The following is a 25,033-nucleotide window of genomic DNA, read 5'->3' on the forward strand; positions in this document are numbered from 1 at the left end:
GATATTATTGGCAAATTATACATCTGACTACATGCTTGAGTAACAAAAATACCGAATGTATAAGGTAAACAATGGGAGTTTTCAAGCGAAAACAATATGGTTCTTTTCCGGAGATAATTCATGTATAAAATTGAACTATAATATATGTACAAAAATGTCACTTCAAATATCAAAACCAATCAAAGCCCAAGCTAATGCATGATATTTGCAACTCAATTTGTAATGAATGGTACAAGCAGACGTGAAAAAGGCCAGATTTGATTCGCCATCAGTTTGCCTAATAGTTGATATAATTCACGTGTCATTCCGTAATGGCTAGGTGAGCACCACGGAAGCTACATCAGTGTTTTCTGTCGGGACCAACTCCGTGACTTCAACGAAAAGATAAATTTGTCCGCGTTTTGAAAAGATCAGAGACATAAATGTATTTTTTAATTTTTTAGAGACAAAAATGTCCACACAAAAAAAAAGTCAAGCCAGACACCTATTTGTCTTTTACTCAAAAAATTAACTTCATATTGAAAAAACAACACCAACCCTACCCTCCCAACCATTTCCATTCATATATATAAACAAAATTAGCCTAAATTGCTTCAACGCTTTTCTAAAGTAACTGTTTTCAAAGTTGCATTATTCCATTATTTTTTGTTTCAAAAGACCTGGGAAGTGGGAACTGAAAAGAAAAGCGAAAACGCGGGAAAATCCTCAGTCTTTTTTAAACGGATTGAGGGAAAGGGCATGTGAATCTTTTTCCCTGCCAAGAACCCTAACGAACCAATCAATGGAGCAATCGAGAATGGAGAAGAAGCTCAAGAGCATCAACGACCTCCATCCTCTCGAGCTGTTACGAGCAATCTTCTGAGGATCCCCATCAAACATCTTGCGTGCCTCAGGTGCATTTCGAAGCAATGGAACACTCTCATTTCCGATCCCCATTTTGCAAAATCCCATCTTGATCACTCTCTCGCACCCTCCCATACATGCCTCTTCCTCCAAGACAATTCTCACGCTTGCTCCGTTGACCTCGATGCACTGCTTCAAGATGATAATGATAGCGTTGATACAAGAGCGATCTCTCTCCCTTTCATGAAGAAGCCACCACCTGTTTCCATCTTCTTGGTTCTTGCAGAGGGTTCGTACTCTTACAATGCAAACCACAGTTTCTTATCCTATGGAACCCGCTAACTGGTTCCAGCAAAAGAATCTCATACTCTTATATGGATAATGCCGCAACAAGCAATGTTGAGGTCACAAGATGTGCTTCTATATGGCTTTGGTTACAATGTGTCACAAGATGACTATGTAGTAGTTGTAGCATATGAGGGTAAAGACGGCGAAAACCATTTTGATTTGTGTTGTTTGAGAAGCAATTCATGGATTAATCTCGATGCTGAACTCCCCAAATCATTGGATTGGTCTGACTTGAAACCTAATGGGTTGTTCTGTAACGCTATTCACTGGTCTACTTATGAGTTCTTGAATGACATTCTTATCTTTGATCTGAAGGAAAGAAGTTTCTCCAAGATAGAAGTGGTGGCAATAGGAAGAGTCCTGTTTAGACCCGGTTTTGTCCTGGTAGGAGGGTGCCTAGCCCTGTATTTATATGAAGAGAATACAACTGAGATATGGGTGATAAAAGAATACAAAGTGCAGTCGTCTTGGACCCTCTATGAAATTCCTCTCAAATACTTTAAGCCTCTGTGCTTATCTGCTAATGGGGATATTATTGGAAGATGTTCAGATGATGAAATAGTGTTCTACATATATAATGTCAGTGGAGTGCTGCTCAAACATTCTCGGTATCTTTATGGTGAGCTTTCCAACCGCATAAAATTTGTTGTGCATGCGAACAGTCTCATGGCGGTCTCTAGCAGCATCAAGGATAAGAAGATGAAAAAGGGTATGTAATGTGTGCTTTGCACCATTTTGTTGCAGTTAATTTTGCCTGCATTATGATTGATTAGAAAGAAAAGTAGTATGGATTATGCATTAAGTTGCAACCAAATGTGAGTTTTGAAGTTCATTAAACCTGTCTTGAAACAATTGAGGTTTTTAAAGATTAATATTATTTCTTTTTAGAGTCTAATGCGGTGAGTTTTACTGGTTGATCTTACGCAGGCTGTCAGAATAAAAAAGAGGTCAAACAAGGGAATGGAAACAGGGGTAAACAAGGGAACAACTTGGACACTTGATTCTGTTGTAAATAAAATGTAGCATTGGCAAGTTGAGCAGGAAAAAAGCTTCTCAAAACTCTTGTTCTTCCAATACTATTACCTCTTTGAATGGTTCTAAAAGGCTTACATAACTAATTGCCTTTCCTTCTATGCATTGATGATTGATGGAAGCAATGTAACAGGTTGTGCAATGTATACACAGAATATCACACTTTAGTGTGAGATTTAACATGTGAACTCCACATTGAAAATTGTGGATTTATCAGTTTATCAATTCACTTTTCTGAATGATTTTCTATTTGCCAAGAGTGAGATGTATTGGCACCATTAAGTTCCATTTTCTGCATATAAGTACATAAATATAACCCATCTTGACGATAAGTCAAGCAAAAGTGGATTGTTATTCAGGGTTCAGTTTTCTGGTAGGAAAGTTAAGCATGTTATTTGGGGGGGATTAAGAGCTGATAATAGGAGGTGATAAATGCTGAAATGTTACAGAATAATAATATCAGACTTTCCTGCTTCAGCATTATTGTTGCATATCTGAGGTCCTTTGACATAATTATTTCTACTTAAATGTCATAAAACTAGTCTTACACTGTTATTAAATAAACAAGGAAAGGAAAACTCACTCAGTTTTAAAACTAGTCCTTCGAGATTTATAGTATATTGAAAAAAAAAGTTAAGAAATCAACATGCATTTTGAAATGACAATAACTAACATGATGAGTGAATATGTTGTTGTACTTATATAACTAACTAGGCCATTCGTTGAAAACCTTTAGTATCAAGAACTCAGGTGACATTATTAATTGTAAAGTGACATTATTTTTCCTCAAAAGGTGAATTCGAGATATATTACTCTCAATACAATATTTAAGGGAAATCACGTTAACTGACTTAGATTTTGTAGGTTTTCAGGGAAACACCATATGTATTATTTTACACAGATAAAAGTTTGATGTCTCAACAGATAAATTACACATTTCTTTTTTAAGAAAATATGTACAATTGGTGTTGGAATTTCAGAAATTATAATGATCCAGCAAGGAACAGTTCATGTGTAGATATTCAGGGGCAACAGCACATGGACAAACATCTCATTCTCCAAATAAAGTTCTTACTCCAATGAATCTGTATTTTCTGTCTTGAGTGAAGTAGTAATAAACAAATTGAACCTGTAGAAACATCACTATGGTGGTTTCCTACTTTCCTTATCACAAGGTAATGGTTAACCCAAGAAATGGAAAATTCTAGCATTCCATGAGAATGAGGGCTTATAACAAGAAACCTGTTTTCAAGCGAAAATAATATGGTTCTTTTCCGGAGATAATTCATGTATAAAATTGAACTATAATATATGTAATTATGTACAAAATGTCACTTCAAATATCAAAACCAATCAAAGCCCAAGCTAATGCATGATATTTGCAACTCAATTTGTAATGAATGGTACAAGCAGACATGAAAAAGGCCAGATTTGATTCGCCATCCGTTTGCCTAACAGTTGAGAAGCTCCAGTCACAATGTTCTTCAAGCTGCCAATGGTTCCTCCAAAACTGTGGCATTATCAATCATTAGCAGTTAGCCAATTTCCTTTCTCCTTTTACATTTTGATGTATTGTTATTTATACCCCTAAGCTTAGCATCTTTGAAGGGACATCCAAAAGTGTCGGTCAAAACATTGGTTGAGAGTAAAATCGAAACTTGTTGTCAACCAATTATTAACAGAAGCAAATCTTGATGGCCCTTCAAAAGTGTTTAAAGGGGTAGAAATAACATTTCTTTTATTTATTTATTTATTTGGATTGGGGATTGATATGTGCTGCACAGGGCAGATTAGACAAGTGCCGCTGGAGGGACAAAGGAACAAAAACATACCTTTTCTTTCTGAAGATACTTCAGCTTCGCTAGCAGCCGGTGCCTTGGTTGGGACATCAGGAAGGTCCAGTTTGTCATCTTGAAGCACTGAGGAAGGAACTTCTGGAAGATCTTCGACTGCAAGCTGGTTGGAGAGGGAAAAAAAATAAAAAGGAAACACAATTCTGTCAACTATTTAAAAAAAATTAGCTCTTTTCTCTACAGTAATTGCTACCTCAAAACTTTGCCAAGAAGCAGATACAGTAATTCTATGCTGGCAGTTGGCATTATCAGGCATTTAGATTAAGCAGCTAATTGACGCATATTACTTAATTGCTAGAAGTCTAGTTTATATATCTCTTCCATATTACTATGATTAAACTCATATTTCAACTGAAGTAAACTATAAATTGACAATTAATATTACCTGGGTTTCCAAGTTCTCAAATTCTGCTAAAATCTCCTCCTCATCCTCTGCTGATAATTTCTCTCCTAATATTGCATTAATTTCCTTCAAATTCAAGAAAAATTAGTGGCTGTGAGCAAGCATCAAGTACAAGCGGAAAAACTGGCAGCTAGAAATTGGAAAAAGAAAAAGAAAAGTAGCAGTCAAACTGTAATTTGAAGCAGAAAATCCCTAGCACAAATTAATCTGGACATGAAAAAAGTTTTAAAAAAGCAGATATAGTAAGCATAATAGTGAGGTCAAGCTCACATCTTGATAAGCTTTAGCTTCAGCAGTATCATCCATAAGCTTCTGAACATCTTCAATGTTTATCTCACTTTGTATAGCTTTCATTGCATCATTACCAGCCTTTAAGCTTTCAAATACAGCCTTTTGCTTGCTTGCCAGTTCAATATCTGCTAACTGAACCAGAAGAATCAATGTATGAGTTTGTATTAGGGGTGTAATTATGACACAAAGAAAGCAGCAATTGATACACAATTATCTCTTCTGAAACAAGCACCACAGTGGGAAAAGATTGAATTGACACCACCAGGGCAGATGTTTGTAAAGCCATCAACAATCCGAAAAATTAAGGGGTAAAAAGAAAGAGAATAAAATATAATATTACTTGTTGCTCAACATTTATAACCCAAGCATCAACTTGCTTCAACAATTCTTCTTGTGCCTTTTTCTTTTTCAAGGCCAACAAGGCCCGATCCTTCTTCTTTTCACGAATCAAGTCTCTTGCTGCTTGCTTTTCTGCTTCAATAACAGCATCAAGCTGAAAACACGAATCACAACAAAGTAAACAACCCAAGTAAGGCAACGCATTTCTATAAGGTAATACATAATACTCATGCTCTACATAAAATGACAGACACATAAGATAAGATCCAATTATCTTGAGCTTGACCAGAATAAGAGACATAAATCTTCCATCCATGTTGACAATGAGATGTATAAGGTTGTAAGCCTGATCATCGTTCAGCGAATACATTTTTACATATCATGTGTAAAGGATCAAGAGGCAAAGTCAAATTCAAATGACTATACTATACTTATTACCGGTCACCTTATAATTTTTGGGAAGTTTATCTGAAAGGCAGTTTTGATGCATGCATCTACGCTTGTCAGAATACTTATCTGATTACCACAAAATAAGAGTTGACAATGAAAAAGGAATCCAACACAAGAAAGCCTGCTACATCATTTTGATTACAAGATTGCTTTAACCAATGGTCGAGACTTGAGAATGTATTGGTCAAGACTAGATACTTCGCTTATATATTCTTACACTATGCAACAAACACTGTGATTCGAACAATAAGAAATGAGTTCTAAAAGGATGCAAATGCAATCATCATTAGAGTTGTTATGAGACAAAACTGGCATTTATTATTTACACAGATAGTTTATTATGTCCTACTCTTATACTTGATCTATTTTCTTTTCAATAAAACTTATTCTTTTAGGACAGAAAATCCAAAGTCAACACAAGTTTTACTTTTAGTCATAGAATCAACTGCAGTGAACCACCTCCATAATCATGGACTCATGATCATAAGTTCATAACACTTGCAAATGGCTCTGCACTCTGACTAGGTTCTAAGCTGGTCCGCTTATCTAATTGCCTAAAGCATATCCAAAGAAAAACATTTAAGTGAAACAAAGTGAGAGTCTAAAGAACCAAAGGCCTCCATTCCCTATATATATACAAAGATGAGCTGGGTCTTCAAAGACAAACTCCCCTCATATAGAAAATGGCCATCTTTCCATTCAAGTCTACCCTACTGTCTTAATAGCTGAAAACCTAAAACTTCAACAACAAAAAGCATACTATCCATCTTGAATTCTTTCACTAAAATTCTTAAATCCAAAGTCCAAACGATCACTACTGCAATCTCAACTTCCAGGAAGTTTGGCCGATCTGCATGTGCGATCCCAATGAAGCTTGAAAGAATGGTTATCCAACTCACTATTTCAGTACTCAGCAGCAAAGAAGCAACTCCGTTTAACCATTTCTAATAGACATTAACTCTTCCGAATTAGTCATTCCTATTGAAATCCAATTTCCATTTTCCAAAAACTAGTACAAGTGACCGTTTTCCACATAAAGCATTCTGCTAACACTAAGAGGCACCCAAAAACCTAGAAAAAAGCTACTAAATTCAGAAGCCACACGTAATCCTTAATTAGATAACATGAAAATTGGTTGTTTCAAACTCCAATTATAAACCAATACAATCCAAAAATAACTTGCTTAAATAGAGCTTGAAAGAAAAGTGGAATCCTTTATAGAACAAAATTCGAATAATCTAACACAAGATGCAAGGAAAAATCATAATTAACTTTGTTCGTATTCACCCGAATCAAACTTGAAAGGGGAAAAATAAAAACTCACCTTTTGTTGATATTGAGCAAGCTTACGCCTTTGGGTCTTGAGAGCGAGAATTGCTCGATCGACATCTGTGACCTTTGGTTTCTTCACAAATATGTTTCCCATCGATCGAACACTTGTTAGTTTCTGATTCCTCTCTTTGCAGCTAAGGTTTTACTTTACGAAGACGTTTTGTTGAGAGTGTTCGTCGTCAATTATTGAAGAAAGTAGTAGCAACAGAAGCAGCTGAAAATACCAAAGGATGATGATGATTTGAAGATGTTTTGAATTTTCTATTTTCTTTCCTTTTTTTAATTTTAAAAGTTATGGTGTTTAGAGAAGGTGAAAGGAAGAGAGAGGGCGAACGCCACGGCTTCCACTATGTTCTGCTTTTGGTCAGTTTCTACCAAACAGGTTAAAACAACAAGAGCTAACTATTGGAATTTGGAAATGAACAATACTACCCATAAAAGAACGAAACTAATGTTCTACCCATAAGGTTCGAGATAAAAGTACCCAAACTTAAATTTTGGATGACTCCTTTAGAAAATTAGCTAATATTCCTAAACTATCCCTATCCTTCCATTGTCTTCAACCTCTGGAACACCTTCATCCTTCTTTTCCAAATCCTAAACTTCCACAACAACCACACTACCACATCCTATTCCTAGCTACGCTGTCTCAAAAGAGGCCATCATAAAATGTACAATAAGCTTCTTCATATCAATAAATCACTAAATACTTCCACAAGAACCTATTCTAATTCAGCGACAAGGCATTTACCTCCCCTTCCAGAAGAGCAAAAATAGCAAAGTACCTTTGAAAACAAATCTTCTACTTCTCTTTCACCAATATCACCAAGGAGGTTCCCAGCGTAGACTGTTCTGCTCCCACGTCTATTCATTTTCAATCCGCGCAATAAAATAATCGAAAAATAAGGAACAACAATAAAAATTGAGAGGTGAATAGAAGACCTAAAAAAACGAAATTAAGCTAATTCAACCAGGAATTTCAATTCATAGCAGAATAAAAACAGAACATAGAAAACGGGGGGGTGAAGAGGAAATAAAATTATACAATTGAATTCGAGTAGAGAGGGTACAGAGATTGTTGGGGGCGGAGAAGCGTTGAAGAGCGAAAGAGATTTCATTTTACCTCTGATGATGAGACGCAATTAGGGATCGGTAGGTTTGCAGTGGAAGGTCTCAAGGTCAGAGTTTTTCAATTTTGAGAGTAGAGGGAGAAGTGGGTGGGTGATGATAGAGTAGTAATGGTGGTGATGATGGCGTGGTTGTTGTGGAAGTTTAGTGATGGTGTGTTCTAGAGGTTGAAGACAATGGAAAGACAAGGTTTTTTTCTTTTTTTTTTTTGGGTGATTAAGACCAGGTTAATTTAAAAGTTTTAGATCACTTTTTAAATGAATTCATCAAAATTTAATGTTTAAGTAATTTTTTGGAAATAATATTTAAATTATTCTCTAAACTTATATTAATTTTAGTTTAGTTTTTAAAGTTTTAAATTATTCAATTTGACTCTCATATTTGGCATTGATGATCACGGTAATAATTGATTCTGTTTCTGCTATTAAACTATTAATAACATATTGAAATAGAATAATAATTGTTGCGCTGAATTTTTTAAGGCAAAAACTTAATTGTATTTGTCTTTATATAAAATTCTTAATTGAGAATTATTTGATAATAATTTAATTAATTTTATATAAAGATAGTTACATATAATATTTTATTTTAATTTATTAAGAATGAAGTAAGATTAGAGTTAGAATTTTGATATAAAATAATTTAAAAAATTTTAATTGTATTTTGTGATTTGAATATTTTTGTGAAGAGAAATTTATCTTTTATATAGATATATGGTTAGATTTTTTTGTGATAAATTTATTAATAATTAGAATATCTATTTTCTATTTTATTATGTAAACTGATGTCTGCACTTAATGATGGAGCTGACGTAGCATGCTCCGAGTTTCGATTTAATTGTTTTAACTCATTCAATATAATTTATTAATATGACTTAATTATATCAGCTAATTGATTTGATTAGATATTTAAATATTAATATAATTTATTATAATATATATTACTTAATTAATTTTACTACATTAATTGTAATTTATTATATTAGTTAATTAATTTATTCATTTATAAAGTCTGAAATAAAAAAATAGATTTATTGTTTATTCTAATTGAATTTATTAAATTTAATTATACATTCTATACGAATTAATAATAATTTATAAATCACTCTAATTTATAATATTCAATAAAATAATTTGTAAATCACTTTATATTATATATGTATTAACAAAATATTATATATATCTTAATGTGCTAATTAAATATTATATACGCACAGAAAAATAAATACCAAAAAATGATTTATATAATATTGATAATATTATATTAGCACGATAATTCTTTTTTGTTTTGATATCATATAGTATAGATCAATTAGTATTATTTAACATATCTAAATATTTATTATAGGATATTACATCTTTATTATTTCGATTCTCTTAGTACATATAAATACTCTTCTATATTGTATCATTTTACACAACTTGAATACACACAAACCTTTTAATAAGTACAGTTTAATTTAGTTAGAAGTTCATTATTTTATAGTCTTCTATAAAATAATCTTTTTATCACTTTGGATATTTTAACTCTTTTTTCTTTTTTCCTCTTTACATGTAATTTTGTTATGCATTAACTTTGTTTATTTAATGATGAAATATACTCATGTTAATTCTATCATATAATAGTTTGTTTTTCTCCTATGTATTTTGATTTGTATAGTTACTATTGATCTTACTGTTTTCGATCTTGCTGTTTTCATTTTCTTGAATTGTTCTTTATTTTTTTATGACTTGATAATTTAAAAAAAAAACAGAAAACAAAAAAAAGATGGTCAAAGACAAAGGTTAAAAGTCTAAAGCAGCAATATCATTTCTCAGCATTATTATTATTAATATAAACTTTATTATTTCTTTTCTAAAATTCTTTAATACAAGCTTCGTTTCTTTTTCTTAATTATTATTAATATTTTTATTCTTTTCTTCTCTAGTTATAAATCTCCTTATAATAATTTTTTGATCGGATTTTTTTTGTCTAATAAATTTTTTCTCTATTTTTTGTCAAAAATAATTGATATTAGAAAAAAAAGATAAAAGTAAATTTTAAGATTTAAATTTAAATAAGATGTGCAAAGGATAACTATTGAATTCATTTGGTCGATTTACTTTGTATTATCGTCATTGAAAATTTCAAATACTATTATAAAATTATAGATATTTTTATTTTATTGTTCTTAAATTATATATTATACCGTGTATTTGAAGAGTTTCATCTTTTTAAAAATAAATGTGACATTATATACTTTTTTAGATACAATAAATGAATAATAAGATTAAAGTGAGTAACAAAATTGATTATGGTAGACTAATTATATTATTATTAATTAATTATATTAAAAGATTAAGATTATGATAGATTATCATTATTTTATTATTTTTTATATCTTGATATTAGTTCAGATATTTAGCTTCTTTTTATTATTATTTTTTATTCTCTTATTCTATGTGTTTATTCCCATAAATTTTGCTAAATTAAATAAAGCACTGTATGTATATCTTCTTTTTATTCTTCTTTTATATACACGTAAAAATTATTAAATTATTTCTCTTTCATCTAATAATTTTATTTCTCTTCTATTTATATTTCTTTCCTTCAATATTTTATTGGTTCTTATTTTTCTAAATTTTATTTTAATTTATGTATTTGTTCTTACTATACCTAACTTTTTTATTTATGTGTAATATACATTCTTATATATGTTATAGAAATATGATTTGATTCCATTAACTTGCCAAGTTTTTTTGAAAAATCTAAAGCTAAAGTACAAAAATATATTTATAGATATTTTACTTTAATTTTTTAACTAAAAAATATAATATTTTTTGTCATATTTGTTGGAATTCTAAGTTAAATATGAATATTAATTTTTGAAATAGAATAAATATATTTTAAAAATTTTTCATCTAAAAATAATATTCTATCAATGTTAGAATTATTTAGATGGTTAAGTAATAGTGAATATAGAATTATTTAGGATGGATAGAACTAAGTATATTTTTTATTAAAAATATGAATTTAAAAATATTATACTCAATTCTCAATAGTCAACCTCTCATTGAACCATTGTATTATCAAAAGATTTTTGAAAAAATGAAATAGTTTTAGGTGTATAATTTTTGTAAAAGTTTAATTAATTTAAGATATTTATTATCGTTGATTAAAAAAGTAAATTGAAATGACAATTTAATATTTCTATACTCTTAAAATATTATTTATTTATTTTTCTAGCATTCTTTATCATCCAATGATCACATTAATATAATTTAATTCAATAAAATTATTTATTATCATTTGATCGAATAAAATTTTTATTTTAGTTGAAAATTTTAGGATTTCTCAACCTCAAGATCATTCATATTAACTCATTAAAAAATATAACTAAGAGCGTGGAAGCGTCTCTTTATTCGAGAGTATGATTGAGATCAGAAAGTTTGGCTCTTGTGGTTCTTTGATATTCGTCAACTAAAATCTTCTGTATTTTTGATAGAGCTGAATCTTAATTTTACTATGGAAAAAGAGTTACGAATGCGAGTTTGATGTGTTGGAGACCAAAATTCTAAAGTCATTATTTATATTTGAGTGTGACACTCAATAAACTCTAAAACTCAAATAAAATAATATCTATTATTTTAATCTCATTTATCTAAATCAAAAGTAATAATGACTTATTTAATTCAACATTTATGACAATAAATGAGATCACCGTTGTATAAGTCATTTAATGTGAAATTACTTAATTTGCGATTATAATTAATATATTAAAAAATAATAATTTTCTAACAATCTTCTACGTACTTGGGTTATAAATATATATTTTCTTGAGATAACCTCTTATAAATTTTACGCGCAAATCTGAATGTTATTTCTCTTATTACTTTCATAATCTGGTCTATCTCATATATTAGTTATGAAATTACCGAAATTTTTATCACATTAGTGTCACAACAAAACCACGATGATCCCATACTAAAATACTCAACCACATAGATCAAATTTGGATGAGAAAATTCAGAGATTACATGCAAAAATGATCTCATGCATGTCTATTTTTAACTTGAATAAAAATTTTATTTTATTCGGTGACAGACTCATATGAAATTGCAACGGCAACGTTCAGGCTCATAGCGAAGGCGACTAAGTGATGAGTCTGTGAAAGAAGAAGAGAAGAATTTAACATATTCACAATGAGAGAGAGAGAGAGAAAGAGAGAGAGAGAGGGGGGAGGAAAATTTACCTAGAGAAAAGGGACTCGACAGGAGAAAGGTGGCGACGGGCTCAACAGCGACGGTAACGGGATGAGCAGCGATGATGACATAAGCTGTGAACAATGACGGACCCAGAAAAATTTAGTAATGGGGACAAAAATATAATAAAATTTAGGTATAGATATTTTTTTGCTTCCCACAATACTCAACAAGTTAAGGACAAATCCGTCGTGAATTTGAATTTCATTTAAAAATCTAAAATTGGCTGGGAACGATTTGCTATACATACGAGACGGAATTCGAACCCTCAATACTTACTTAAGCGAATGACTAAGTTGATCACTTGACCAATCTAAATTGGTTTAGATATATTCAAAATTTAAAATTAGAACTATCTAATACATATTGATAAGAACTAGAAATATACACACAATCATTATTATAATATTTAAAATAATAAAAATATAATTTCATACACATAGTATAATATTTAAAATAACAAAAAAATATTTATAAGGACTTTTTTATTTTTAACATGACTAAATATTATTTTTTTATATATATTTTTAAACAATTATTTTACTTTTTATTATCTCATATTTAATTATCAAATCTACTTATTATTATTTTTATAGTATAAATAAATTTTTTAACCAAAATAATTACAGTATATTAATACATAGATAATATATTTTTTATCTTAAATAATTTTTAAAAAATCACTAATAATTTAAGTTGTATTTAATTAGAAAACTAATTTTTAATTTATTTATTAATTAATTAACTAATATAATATAATTAATTATCACTTTTTTTAGTGTATTTATTTATTTTTCATACTAAATCAAATTTAACAATATAATTATTATGTGTTAAGTTTAACAAAATATTTTTTAGCATAAAATACAAAAGAACTATTTATATTTTATTTCGAGACAAATATAATATAATAAGTGGTATATAAGTATATAAGTATTAATTTTTTTAAAAAAAAAATTGCGGGGGCAAATGCCCCCTCTATATTAAACGTGGGTCCGTCCCTTGTGAAGAAAGATGGGAGTTGTGAATAGGTAGGCGGCGATGGACTCAGCAACAACATGACGCGTCTATGCGGTTTTTTTGTGAATAAGTCGAAAAGAAGAAAATTTTGGGTGAGGATGACTGAGTTTATCTTGCATGGATATAGAGTATAGATTGAAGCTATGAATCATCTGTGATGTGAGGCAAATCCTAATTCCTACAAAGTGTTTATATGTATATATTCGGGGCGGGTACACCCTAAACCCGACCATATACCATGTCTTGAGCAAAATCTGTCTCAACTTGGGTCAAGTTATTACCCTTTCCATCCGGGTATGAAAGGGTCGGGTACCTGCGTATTCGGAAACTCCTGCTAAGTCTAACGACGTATTGATACTCCATTTATTAAGAGTTTAACGCTAGCCAATGCATTGCTATATACACAAGACGAGATTCTAACTCCTAATAGTTGTTTAAGTGGACGAGTGAGATAATCACTTAACAAATTCAAATTGATTAAAACAAATACTAATTATTTTAATATTTTAATATTAAAAATTTTGAGATTTGATTTTAATTATAATTTTATAAAATATTTATAATAATAATTATTATATATATTATTAATTTTTTAATAAATTTTTTAATATAATTTTATATATTATCCCGTACAAGGTACAGAAACATACACTAGTTTATAGAAAAAATAGTAGTTTATTTTTAATGTTTGGATTAAGTTTTAAAAATGTCTCTTATTCCAAAATTTACTTAAAATAGATGATTTAGACCTAAATATGTAAAGTCCATATACCTACCAGTAGTAGTATCGACGTCTCCTCTAATAAAATAAAGCTGTCCAAAATCTTTTAGTGAATGAACTTTGATATTTAAGTTAAGAAAAATTTAGACAAATTTTTAGTAAATTGAGATTGAAAAAATACTTGAATTATGAAAAAGTATTTATATAGCAAGAATAATAGTTTAATCATTTTTTTTGGTATTAAAATAGGGTTATGAAAATCCAAGTAACAAAGAACTACATACAAACTAAACAGAGTAAAGTAGCCCCTGTTTCATCATCACTTAGGATACTAACTAAATTTGAAGGAGGTAAATCTCAAAATACAAAATCATCATCTAAATTTAAAGTCTTAAACTCTTTTTTGCTAGACAATCAACAAATCTATTGCATTATCTATAAATTTGTACAAAAAGTAAACTCCAATCCTTTCTTTTCCACTCATTCACTTTTCTAAATACAATATTTGGATGGGAGGCCAATTTCTTTCCTCCGTTGAGTCTTTGAACCACCACCGCAGCATCTATTTTCACTACCACTTTTCTGAAACCCATCGTCCATGCAAATTCTAATCCCTTAACCACTCCCCATAGTTCTGTTGTGAATGTCGTCGCTTCTCTAGTTCGATGTGAAAAATCAGTAATCCACTGTCCTTCATTATTCCTCAGAAGATTGCCACATCCACTTTTACCTGGGTTCATCTGTACAGTCCTATCTGAGTTTAGGCTTCACCCATTCCTCTGGAGGCAGCTTTCAATTGACATGTTTCTCTATTTTTCTTCCTTGGCGGCAGTCCTATCTGAGTTTAGGCTTCACCCATTCCTCTGGAGGCAGCTTTCAATTGACATGTTTCTCTATTTTTCTTCCTTGGCGGCTGACCTGGTAAGACCTCTTCATAGCTTTTTTAATTTCAGTCACTTGTTTGATGATTTTTGTTTGTGGGTTGGGTGGTCTCTTGTAGTTTTACTCGTAAATTTTTCTATTGCGTCAAAACCATAGTCTTCAAATAATTAGAATGAAGATGTCCCTCCACTCAAAATTCTGATTATTATCTATTTGTTGCCTGAAATTAACTTCAATCCAAAATTTTCAATTGAGATTGGTGAGCCCATTCTCCATGTAGGTGGGACAAATGGGAGAAGGTCCTCCTTAGACCTTTCTTTTTTAGGTTGAGTTTATTCACTTTAGGCTTGACTTTATTGTTGAGTTGGCGTATAAATATCTCTAATGCTAATAAATTTGGATTAGTCGATTGATTAGCTCACTCGTCTGCTTAAATAAGTGTCGGAAATTCGAATCTTGCTTTGTATCTGCAGCAATCTATTGGTCAGCGATAAATCCTTAAATGAAGTTCAAATCCACGACGGATTAGTCCTTAGAAAATACCGTGAGCAACTAAAAAAAAAATCTCTAATGCCTAAATCGTCATATTTAAGTTTATAATGTTTTAAAATTATTTTAATATTGTTCCATCGTCAGTGACCTCATTAATAAAATTGATGGTAGAATAATATTGAGATAATTTTAAAATGTTAGGGATATAAAGATATAATTTATACATTATTATATATGTATTAAAAGACAAAAAATTACTTTATATTATATGTACCAGTTTTTTTCTATTCAGATTTACTAGTTATTCTACCAGTATTTTATAATTATACAAATTTTTAAGAGTAAAATTTTTAAAAAATAAATTTATTTAAAATAAAAATAATGTGATTAAAAATAATTTACTTAAATATAATTAAAAAATAATTAAATAATTATATATCGTAAAAAATAATATTATTAAAGTATAGCAAAATTATTTAAATTAAACTTAAAAAAAATTGATATATTAAAGATAAAAAATATAATTTATTTTCATTTTACTTAAATTGATAATGCAATTTATTCCATTAAAATTCACTCTTATTTTTTTTAAGGAAAAAACTGAACACAACAAGGTGGAGCATATAAAATAATAAAGAACAAACAACCCTACATTGCCATCAATAACTATAGGATTCACTACCACTCCACTCATCGAAGAGCAAGAAGAATCTATTAATAATATCCACCATACGTGAGCAAGAAGAATCTATTAAAATTCACTCATATTTTATTTTACTTTATTTGATAATTCTCTCAAATGTAATGAGTTCTTAATATTTTTATTTTATTTAAGTTTTTAATATTTTAAAATCGTCTCAATATTATCCTACCGTCAATTATATTAACATTTGACGATTTTAAAACACCAAAAACTTAAATAAAAGAATATAAACGTTAAAACAATTTTTAGATTAATCCAAATATTAGGAATAAAATCAATACTTTACCTTTTATAATTTGTTCGTATCTTATTTATTATTTTGTTAAACTCCATAGATAAATTAAGATTTTCAATACTTTATTTTGGCTGTTCTATCTCGAATAAACGAAAGCAGGTTTAATTAATGGACATTAACACCACACTCTTCAGTACTCCTCAGTCCTCACATTAGCAGTGTAGTTGCTTCCCTACCAAGCTTATTTGTGACTATTCAGTAACTCTCTTCTCTCTCTCTCTATTTTTTCCTTTTTTATAATTGTTTCGACTAAATCCCCATTTTGGTCCCTGAGATTCACGCGATTACTCATTTTGATCCCCGAAATTCAAAATTACCTATACTGGTCCTCCAGATTCAAGTTTTGGCACCAATATGGTCCCTTAGGCAAATGGAGTGTTGAGATGACACCCTTCCTGTCACGTTGGACGCTGTAATGGCTAGTTAATGTGGCGAGGATTGTATTTGTATCCAATTTAGTCCATGAAACCCTAATTATCTTATTATTTATCTGAGTTATAATGACAAAGTTTTAATAACAGGAACTAAATTGGATACAAATACAACCATCGCTACATTAACTAGCCGTTACAGCGTCCAACGTGACAGGAAGGGTGTTATCTCAGCACTCCATTTGCCTAATCATCACCGGAAAGAGTGAAGGACCATATTGATGCCAAAACTTGAATCTGGAGGACCAGTATAGGTAATTTTGAATTTCGAGGACCAAAATGAGTAATCGCGTGAATCTCAGGGACCAAAATGGGGATTTAGTCTAATTGTTTCCATCGTTTTTATTTGGGCGCCAAAAGAACCTGCACGTTTTGATTTTTGGCTCTCAAATTTCTCGATCTCACTTTCTACCACTATCATTTCGCTATATAAATACGTAAATCATTTTATCTTTTTAAATTGCAGCGAAGCAAGTTACTCTCAATCTCACACTCATCGAAGAGAAGAGGAACCATGTCTTCAAAGGGCAAGAGGAAGGAGGAGCATGACAACGCTTCTGATGGCGACTCTGAAGGCCATGCACCGCCCAAGAAAACCTCCAAAACCGCCACCACCACCAACGCCGATTCTGAGGACCCCGACTCAATCGTTGTCTGCGAGGTGAATTACACTCACTCACCATTCATTTCTTAACTTCTCACCTCGCATAGCACAACGCAAACCCCTTCGTCTACTTTGCTAGGGTTTTTCCTTTTATTTTTTGCTTCATTTTTTTAAATTTCTATAATAATAATAATAATCTGCTGATTATTTCTATTTTCTCTGGAAATGATGAAATTAATTTTAGATTTCGAAGAACAGGAGGGTTTCGGTGAGGAACTGGCAGGGGAGAATTGTCGTCGACATTCGTGAGTTTTACGTCAAAGATGGCAAGCAACTCCCTGGAAAGAAAGGTTATGCTTCCTTCACGGTTTTTCAATTGTTTCAGCATCTCTTACTCTCTATTTTATTTATTTATAAGTTAATAATAATTAGTGTGGTTTTCTTTTGTTCAAGTTCATGTATGATTTCATGATTCCATTGTATTTTAGGGTTCAGTTGTTACTAGACAGTGGTTGGCTCTTGTAATGAATTGGGGAATGGTGAGACTAATTCATTTTAGTGGGTAGGTTGAATTAGTCCGTGGATGGGCTTTTGTTTATGGTTTAGTGTTTTGGGTTTAGTTTTTTTGTTTTTTGTTTTCCTTAATGACTTTCTCTTTGTAAGTTAAATGCTGTGAATTTAGTTGTTTGCTGATAATTGCGTTTCCTGCTCTTGAATGTATAATATGTGTCACTGTCATTATCACTGCAAGGGTTCTGCATCTAGAATTCATGTGCTCTGTTTCTGGATTACCTTCTTTTTGGTCCCTACAGGTGTTATTAATTTGTAGTGCACTGACATGATATGCCATGTGTTGATGATCTTTGGTAACTTGAATGCATTGATTGGTAAACGTTAAAAGTTACAATTTACACTATAATTTTTGAATAGCTTCTACTGCAATTTTGGTGAATAATTCATACTGAAGTTTACTTTTGAATTGTTGAATTTTGATTTCTTAGTGTGTGCTGTATATATATACCTTGGAGATTCTTTTAGAATGTTGTTAGTTTGAACTGTATGAAGTTGAGTAACTGTAGTTTCTGTTTGGTAAAACTCAATGAAGTCGAACACCTATAGTTTGTGTTTGGCTTGTGAGAATTTTCTGTGTTTTCATTTTCATAGCTTTCTAATTTTAGGATTATCTGAAATAAAAAGTAAAAACAATACATGAAAATTCTAAAAATAAATAAGATTGAAAATGACAACATAAGCTTTAGCTTGTTTTGTATTTTTGCTTTTGCTGAGTAATTTGGTTGCTGATAGAGTTCAATGTCATTACTGATCTATTTAGTCAACACTTGGTTGTGGTAGTTTTGTTTGATAGAGTGATTTATAGAATGAGCTACATTAACATTTTTCATACTTGTCTTCAGGTATCTCGTTGACCATGGATCAGGTATATGTTAAAACTATGTTCATTAATTTATTTGTTTGTTTTACTTATCTCTCCGTTGTTATTCAACCAATAACTTTCATTTTTGTTGTGTGCAGTGGAATGTGCTTCGTAACCACGTTGAAGAAATTGACAAGGCAGTTACTGAGAATTCCTGAAGAAATGTAGTAGCTTTGTTGTAGGCCTCATGTTTTTGTTTTTGGCAATTAGCGGCACAGATAGCCCCTGCATAACTTGATGCATGTAAAGTGATTTACCATCTTCTACATACTAATATGCTAGTTAGTAGTAATCAGTTAACTGCACTTGTGTTGTTCAGATAATCTGTTGGTGCAATTTTCTCATGGCCCTCTCTTTGCTAATCACTTTTTACTTTTTATGGCTTAAACATCTAGTTTATACTTTTCTTTCCTATTTTAAATTTTTAAAATTTCATGATTTTTCTGGAAGAGAAAAATGAATTTTTTTTTTGGCAAAATTTTATAGACAAACTAATTCAAATAAAAATAAAAGAATGAAAATTTGAAGCTAAACAAATCTCTATCATGTGCCAATTTGCGTGTAGCTTATTTGTAGTCTTAAAAAAAATGGCCAGAAAGGGTATTATATGCTAAATTACATCTCACATAAAAATCCATGAATGGGTACATGAGTGTCGATTACATCAGTCCTTAACTCGGTCTGTGCCATTACAATACATATTACAAGAATGATAGGATAAAACCCAGGTAGCCAAATTTATCTGAGCATCCTGTGACAATGTAGTAACTAAATCAATAACTTAACATTATTACTTCTGTAAACTTGGCACAACAAACTGCTACGACCAATCTATTGTACATTATCCAAATTACAAGTATTGCAGCATTGTTGAATTCAACAATACACCTGGATACGTCTTGTTGTCTTCTATAACTGCACGGCAGGTACTGTTATGGATCCGGTGTTAAGTACTCTTGGAAGAATCTGCAACAAAGTAATGACTCTTTGAGATCTGGGGAGTTGAAGAAACATGCGGCATTCAGAATTGCCAGTTAATATGAACTCAAGGCATACCTCACCCAAGCGTGCATTGATTTTCAAGGGTACAAAATCATCAGCACGTGTCTCCCCGATATTTACAATTGCAGTGGCAGCACCAGCTTCATGAGCTGCCCTGTGAAAGTTTTAAGATATGCATGTCAGATACCACTGACCAAATAGAAAGACGACCTATTGATTGTAAATCATCTCATATATTTTATTCAGATTTCCATGCATTAATGGTACACAGCACACTAGCGCTTTGTGGAATGCATGTGAATGAATTCCTATCCTACTCAATTATCTAATTCAAAATACTGGTCTATATTCTATAGATTTGTTCATTCATATGTAAAGCAGCATTATTAAGTCTCGGAAGCAGCATCATCAAAGTTGATTTATTTTGCATGTCAATAATAATACTTTAATAAAGTAGATGGAACTTGTCAGAAAATTATATTGTGTATTAATCTTGAGCAATGTTGATGGGAATCTGATAGGACCCCTGTAAAGAGGACACTGCCCTAGATGATGAAGGATTTTGCTGTCGCATTGGACTCTATCAACTGTTTGTGGGAGGATCTACACATTTTGAAATCTACCTGACAAGTCGAAAAGCAGAGAAGGTCATCAGAGAGGATCCTAGCACAAGCAAAGCATCACATCTTTTAGATGCTTCCATTGCCATATCAGCTCTGTCCTTGGGAACATTATCACCAAAGAAGACAACCTGCATAAATCATCCCACATGTGATTTACGCAGGTAGTTTACACATGGCGGAACAAAATTAGACACCAATCAAAATGATCAGGTAAAAACAAAGCACATGGCTGAACAATTATGAATTTACTTTTCATGGAATAACTTTGTTCATTGGTTATCTGTTGACCCATCAGATAGTAAATATTATAAGGGGAGGAAAAATTCATTGATTATGCTTCAATTCTATGGTCTGCAATTATCATCGGCTACGGCAATAGAGAATAACTTTATACATACCAGCACGAACATATCTGCAACTTGACATGAGTAACAGAAAAACATTTCAACTAAAAGAAGCAAGGTGGCCTACCTCAGGTTTGAGGACTCCATTGCACTTCTGACAGGTTGGAAGGACAAAATCTTCCTCCCAAAACTTTTCATCAATCTCAATATCACCATCAGGTCTTTGTTTCATGCCAAAGCTCTTGTCTGACCCAGGGTCTCCGTGGTCCAAATTTTCAATTGCTTCTGCCCACTGTTGTATAACATCAATTTCACAAAAAAAAAAAAGATTCATTACGAAATGGAATATCAGAACAGATATCACTTCATTAGGCACGCAAGATAATGATATAAATGGTTGAAACATATGAACATAATTATAAAGATAACTCAAGGACTGCCTTCATCATCATTTATAATAATAATAATAATAATAATAATAATAATAATAATAATATAAGTGATTTTTTAATATTTATTGTTCAGACGAGACAAATTTCTTCAGAATCTAAGTTGATAATACTAACCTTTGGATTAAGCTCCTTCAGTTGATCCTGAAACAAGCTTCGGGAAAAGGAATGCCCACAATCTATACAAATTACAGTGTATACAGTACCATGCAACTCTAATGGATTGCTACCGGCGCGATGATGAAGCCTGAAAGACAAGAAGAATCAAAATTCAGTGCTAGGCTTGCTATTAATATCTTACTTTTCCAATCAATCGTATCCAAGGGTAGATTAATGGAAACCTATCAACATTTTGGGTAATCATAAAATCAATGCGGCCAGCCTTCTCCAATGTTGCCAAAGCACGATGGGCAGCACTAGGTTGTGCTGCAGTAAATCGCCTCCACCCAGCATAGCTCCTTGCCCAATATCGCCTCCGGGCTCGACTTGAACGGAGAAACTCCTGTTTAAATGTCAAAAGAAAGGAGGAATAAAAAGCAGAGACTAAGATTAAATGATGCAGTTAATAATGAAATTCCTGAATACTCATTACTAATGTTGGCACAAAGATCTAGCTGTGCTTCAAAACTTCTTCGGTCATTGCCATAAACCTTAAGTTAAAAGTGCACATTGTATAGACATATTGATTTATGAAAAATTGAATCTTTTAATTCAATTATAGAAAGATAGAATTCTAGGTCCCCTATAATGGCTTGCTTGGCTTTAATGAAGCTGAGTTATAAATATTCTGTTCTATACTTCTAGTGGGTATTGACTCAATAACTCAAAATAGCTTTTCTTCTCATTTGAGGAACTCAACCATATATATGATAGATATTGTGGGCAATTTTTCTCTGGACTATAATCTACTGTGTCAGAAGGTGATAAATACCTTGAATTTCCAAGTCATTAAAGTGCAACTGATAACCTGATATCTAAAAGGTATTTACGTTCCCTATCCTTAACTTTTGTTACTGTTGGCCACATTTTCCTATCATATTTAGGCACTAGCTAAGCTGAATATAGGAAGCGAATCTGGTGAACATGCCTTTAGATCACCTGATGAGTTATTGGTCGGAAACCGGTACTATAAGCTCCATTGGGGCTGCAATTAATAAGGTATTGTCAGTGAAAGAGAACCAAGAAGAACAACAAGCCTTGTCAAACTAAGTAATCTGAGTTTTATGGACCAATCTCCAATTGTAAAAATGGTCAAAGTTTCGATATCATTGAACAAAAAGATTGGTAAGTTTCAATTCAGATTGTAATGACATCCGTTACAGCTTCCCAATAAACATGCTGATTAACCTCACAATATCAGTAAGTTGTGGGCAAAAGAACCAGAACCTTCGATAGTCAGGGATCCCACACTCTGTGCTAATTCCAGCTCCAGTCAACACCATGAGCTTGGTACTGTATGTTAGAATCACAATGTAGTTAGCAAACTGTTAAACAATGTAGAATATAAATGATAATTTGTGTTCTATCTCTATCTCAACATGGACCAGTAAAATCTTGAAACTGACAATAGAGTAATAACCTTTGGTCAAAAAATTGATACAAAAGGTTAACATCTTTGATACTGGGAGGGTCTGCATCAGGAACTGCTTTCTTATCCCTGAAGCTATTGTTAGATGGGGGTTTAACATCATTTCCTGGCGAGGTACCGGGGATAGAGATACGGCATGTGGTATGTACGAATTTCACACAGCCCTTAAATGATATCAATCTTCCACCTCTTCTTGTTAAGTGCCAATTTCCAAGTCTTGGTTGAAAGAAATCTATGACCATGAAAACAAAAAATCAAGAACATGATACAAAATACGAAATACAGTATAAGAACTGCTAGAGAAATGTTTTTTTAATCATTTAGAGCAGGGTGACACACATCTCTCTCTTATTGGATAGAATATGGGACCCATGTTTGGTCAGCCCCATGCTCCATCTAATGTTAAAGGAGTCTTGAGTTAGCTCAGTACACAAGGCAAGAGCGAGTCAAAATAACACATATCAAAACTGCAATTGTAAGTTTCTCAACAGTTAAGCATAAGAAGCTTGTAAATAGAAAAAGAAACATAGTTCATACTTGCCTGTCATAACAGTCCCTAGGAAGCTCCTTGCGATCCTAAGAGACTGCATGTTAAAAGAAAACCACATTTAACAAGTAATTCAGTAATAATGCAGAAGAAGCAGTAAGGCAACTGAAAGATATCACATTACTTGAATTCTTAGGCAGTGTTTGATTTGAGATACAAGATATATAAATACAGGGATAGAAATACAAAGACGATCGTTGTGACTTGTTTGGAAAGGAAAATAGGGATTGCCTACTCAAAAACAGAATTCTTGTGTTTTCTGTCACCATCGCACGCACTATTACCAAACAGACACAAAGGAGTAAAAACTCAATTTGGTTCTTCAAATTTGACATAGGATATAATTTATTCTCTCAAAATTACTTTAACCCAAAATGTTCCTCTAAAGTTAATTCTTTGACTCAATTTAGTCTCTTAATTTCAATTGACCCAAATGGTCTTCCAATTTGATTTTGTGACCTTATTTGGTCCCTCAATCCCTCATCCATGCTATCATCATCATGGCATTTACGAAATAGAGATCGAGAGACCAAATTGAGCTGCAACAAGATTGAGGAACCAAATTGAGTGACAAAATTATATTTGGAATACCATTTTAAGTTCACTACCTACGATATATTCCGTTTCTGAACAAAGAAGTGTATTTTTATTTCCTGTAACAGTTTGAACTTGGAAGTGAATTGACGTTATACTAGTACTAACCAATTAAATGGAGCTGAAAAGAGAAAAATTTGAGAATTGAGATAAATAGGAAGTTCACAGTCGAGAATTTTCATGAACTAAAAATTACAAGTTTAAGAATTAAATGCCGAACACAATAAAGAAGTTGGTGATAGGAGAACTGACCGACGGAGAAAGAGAGGATGGTGAGTGAGAATGGAAAGAGAGAGACATGGCGATGGATGAATGATGAATGGAGAATGAGAATCGCGTTCCGAGCATTGTTGATTTGTTGCTAATAACTGCCATCGCCTGCCTCACCCACCTCTCCACGTTGCTGTCTTCTTCGCCGCCCAAACTCTTCTTTTCGTTATTACATTTTTTTTTTTGGGTGCTCTCAATTTTGGTGAACATACATTAGCCGTACCGTAGAACCATAACATTTTGGTAGCCTTTGGAAAATAGACTGAAATTGATTGACAAAACCAAAGAAATAGAGATTAAAATAAATTTTAATATTATATACATGTTTAGATATTATTATTTTGTTAAAAAAAAATTTTTAAAAAATATTTTTTATGTAATAAATAAATAAAAAAGTATTTTTATATTGTTATGGCCAAATATAATTGATAGATAAAAAGTATTTTTACATAAGATATCTAAACATAAAATTACTTTTAGTTCTCTATAAGATCTTTTAAAAAAAGATAACTCAAAAAAAGATATTTTCTTAAAAACTCACCCAAACAAGCCCTATATTTATTATAAAGTAAAATATAGAATTTACTTCTACTTAATAGATACTAAAATTGGGTTTATTCTATTTAATAAAAGTGAAGTGTCGATTGCTCGTTAACTTATTTTTTTGCCAAAATAAATGTACTATTTTCTCTTCTAAGTTTATTTTATAAAAAATATATTTATTATAATTATACTATAATTAGCATTTAAGTAATAATACATAATTATACTAA

General features: G+C 31.5%; 4 protein-coding genes across 9 annotated transcripts; 2 read left to right on the forward strand and 2 right to left on the reverse strand.

The window, feature by feature from the left end:
- The first annotated feature begins 547 nt into the window (after positions 1-547).
- Positions 548-2,714, forward strand: LOC112707945 (F-box protein CPR1-like). Its single transcript, XM_025759997.3, has 2 exons — positions 548-1,900; positions 2,119-2,714. The coding sequence occupies exons 1-2, from the start codon at positions 1,225-1,227 to the stop codon at positions 2,190-2,192; spliced, it is 750 nt and encodes a 249-aa protein (XP_025615782.1). The 5' UTR covers positions 548-1,224; the 3' UTR covers positions 2,193-2,714.
- A 563-nt stretch (positions 2,715-3,277) lies between these two features.
- Positions 3,278-8,426, reverse strand: LOC112707946 (vacuolar protein sorting-associated protein 20 homolog 1). Of its 2 annotated transcripts, XM_025759998.3 has the most exons (8): positions 8,015-8,426; positions 7,677-7,755; positions 6,884-7,105; positions 5,111-5,263; positions 4,750-4,902; positions 4,462-4,545; positions 4,056-4,179; positions 3,278-3,733 (listed from the first exon to the last, which is right to left on the reverse strand). In XM_025759998.3, the coding sequence occupies exons 3-8, from the start codon at positions 6,983-6,985 to the stop codon at positions 3,708-3,710; spliced, it is 642 nt and encodes a 213-aa protein (XP_025615783.1). In that variant the 5' UTR covers positions 6,986-7,105; positions 7,677-7,755; positions 8,015-8,426; the 3' UTR covers positions 3,278-3,707. The 2 variants fall into 2 exon arrangements, with proteins under 2 accessions (XP_025615783.1, XP_025615784.1); XM_025759999.3 differs by lacking the exon at positions 7,677-7,755 and having other exon boundaries at positions 8,015-8,423.
- A 5,950-nt stretch (positions 8,427-14,376) lies between these two features.
- Positions 14,377-19,166, forward strand: LOC112707948 (RNA polymerase II transcriptional coactivator KIWI). Of its 4 annotated transcripts, XM_072201554.1 has the most exons (6): positions 14,468-14,922; positions 16,895-17,058; positions 17,271-17,465; positions 17,653-17,758; positions 18,824-18,846; positions 18,942-19,166. In XM_072201554.1, the coding sequence occupies exons 3-6, from the start codon at positions 17,319-17,321 to the stop codon at positions 18,999-19,001; spliced, it is 336 nt and encodes a 111-aa protein (XP_072057655.1). In that variant the 5' UTR covers positions 14,468-14,922; positions 16,895-17,058; positions 17,271-17,318; the 3' UTR covers positions 19,002-19,166. The 4 variants fall into 4 exon arrangements, with proteins under 4 accessions (XP_072057654.1, XP_072057653.1, XP_072057655.1 ...); XM_072201552.1 differs by lacking the exon at positions 16,895-17,058 and having other exon boundaries at positions 14,427-14,922; XM_025760000.3 differs by lacking the exons at positions 14,468-14,922; positions 16,895-17,058 and adding an exon at positions 16,553-16,571.
- A 280-nt stretch (positions 19,167-19,446) lies between these two features.
- Positions 19,447-24,518, reverse strand: LOC112707949 (NAD-dependent protein deacylase SRT2). Of its 2 annotated transcripts, XM_025760001.3 has the most exons (11): positions 24,243-24,518; positions 23,391-23,433; positions 22,841-23,081; positions 22,648-22,713; positions 22,360-22,405; positions 21,603-21,763; positions 21,379-21,508; positions 20,940-21,104; positions 20,469-20,596; positions 19,900-19,999; positions 19,447-19,809 (listed from the first exon to the last, which is right to left on the reverse strand). In XM_025760001.3, the coding sequence occupies exons 1-11, from the start codon at positions 24,468-24,470 to the stop codon at positions 19,753-19,755; spliced, it is 1,365 nt and encodes a 454-aa protein (XP_025615786.1). In that variant the 5' UTR covers positions 24,471-24,518; the 3' UTR covers positions 19,447-19,752. The 2 variants fall into 2 exon arrangements, 1 of the variants encoding a protein (XP_025615786.1); XR_011864944.1 differs by lacking the exon at positions 20,469-20,596 and having other exon boundaries at positions 19,900-20,468.
- Positions 24,519-25,033: the final 515 nt, after the last annotated feature.

The sequence above is a fragment of the Arachis hypogaea genome, chromosome 8 (assembly GCF_003086295.3).
Source record: "Arachis hypogaea cultivar Tifrunner chromosome 8, arahy.Tifrunner.gnm2.J5K5, whole genome shotgun sequence".
NCBI lineage: Eukaryota > Viridiplantae > Streptophyta > Magnoliopsida > Fabales > Fabaceae > Arachis > Arachis hypogaea.

Bases quoted from the DNA above. Each gene is read 5' to 3' on its own strand.
- LOC112707945 (XM_025759997.3), top strand. From the start codon at position 1,225: ATGCCGCAACAAGCAATGTTGAGGTCACAAGATGTGCTTCTATATGGC. The intron at 1,901-2,118 runs GTATGTAATGTG...GATCTTACGCAG, and splicing joins GGATAAGAAGATGAAAAAGG to GCTGTCAGAATAAAAAAGAG.
- LOC112707946 (XM_025759998.3), bottom strand. From the start codon at position 6,985: ATGGGAAACATATTTGTGAAGAAACCAAAGGTCACAGATGTCGATCGA. The intron at 4,180-4,461 runs GTAATATTAATT...CTCTCCAACCAG, and splicing joins TTGAGAACTTGGAAACCCAG to CTTGCAGTCGAAGATCTTCC. The intron at 3,734-4,055 runs GTATGTTTTTGT...ATAATGCCACAG, and splicing joins AGTATCTTCAGAAAGAAAAG to TTTTGGAGGAACCATTGGCA.
- LOC112707948 (XM_072201552.1), top strand. From the start codon at position 14,803: ATGTTTCTCTATTTTTCTTCCTTGGCGGCAGTCCTATCTGAGTTTAGG. The intron at 17,759-18,823 runs GTTATGCTTCCT...ACTTGTCTTCAG, and splicing joins GCAACTCCCTGGAAAGAAAG to GTATCTCGTTGACCATGGAT. The intron at 18,847-18,941 runs GTATATGTTAAA...TGTTGTGTGCAG, and splicing joins TCTCGTTGACCATGGATCAG to TGGAATGTGCTTCGTAACCA.
- LOC112707949 (XM_025760001.3), bottom strand. From the start codon at position 24,470: ATGTTCACCAAAATTGAGAGCACCCAAAAAAAAAAATGTAATAACGAA. The intron at 20,597-20,939 runs GTAGGCCACCTT...TGATTTATGCAG, and splicing joins ATGGAGTCCTCAAACCTGAG to GTTGTCTTCTTTGGTGATAA. The intron at 19,810-19,899 runs GTATGCCTTGAG...ACTTTGTTGCAG, and splicing joins TCAATGCACGCTTGGGTGAG to ATTCTTCCAAGAGTACTTAA.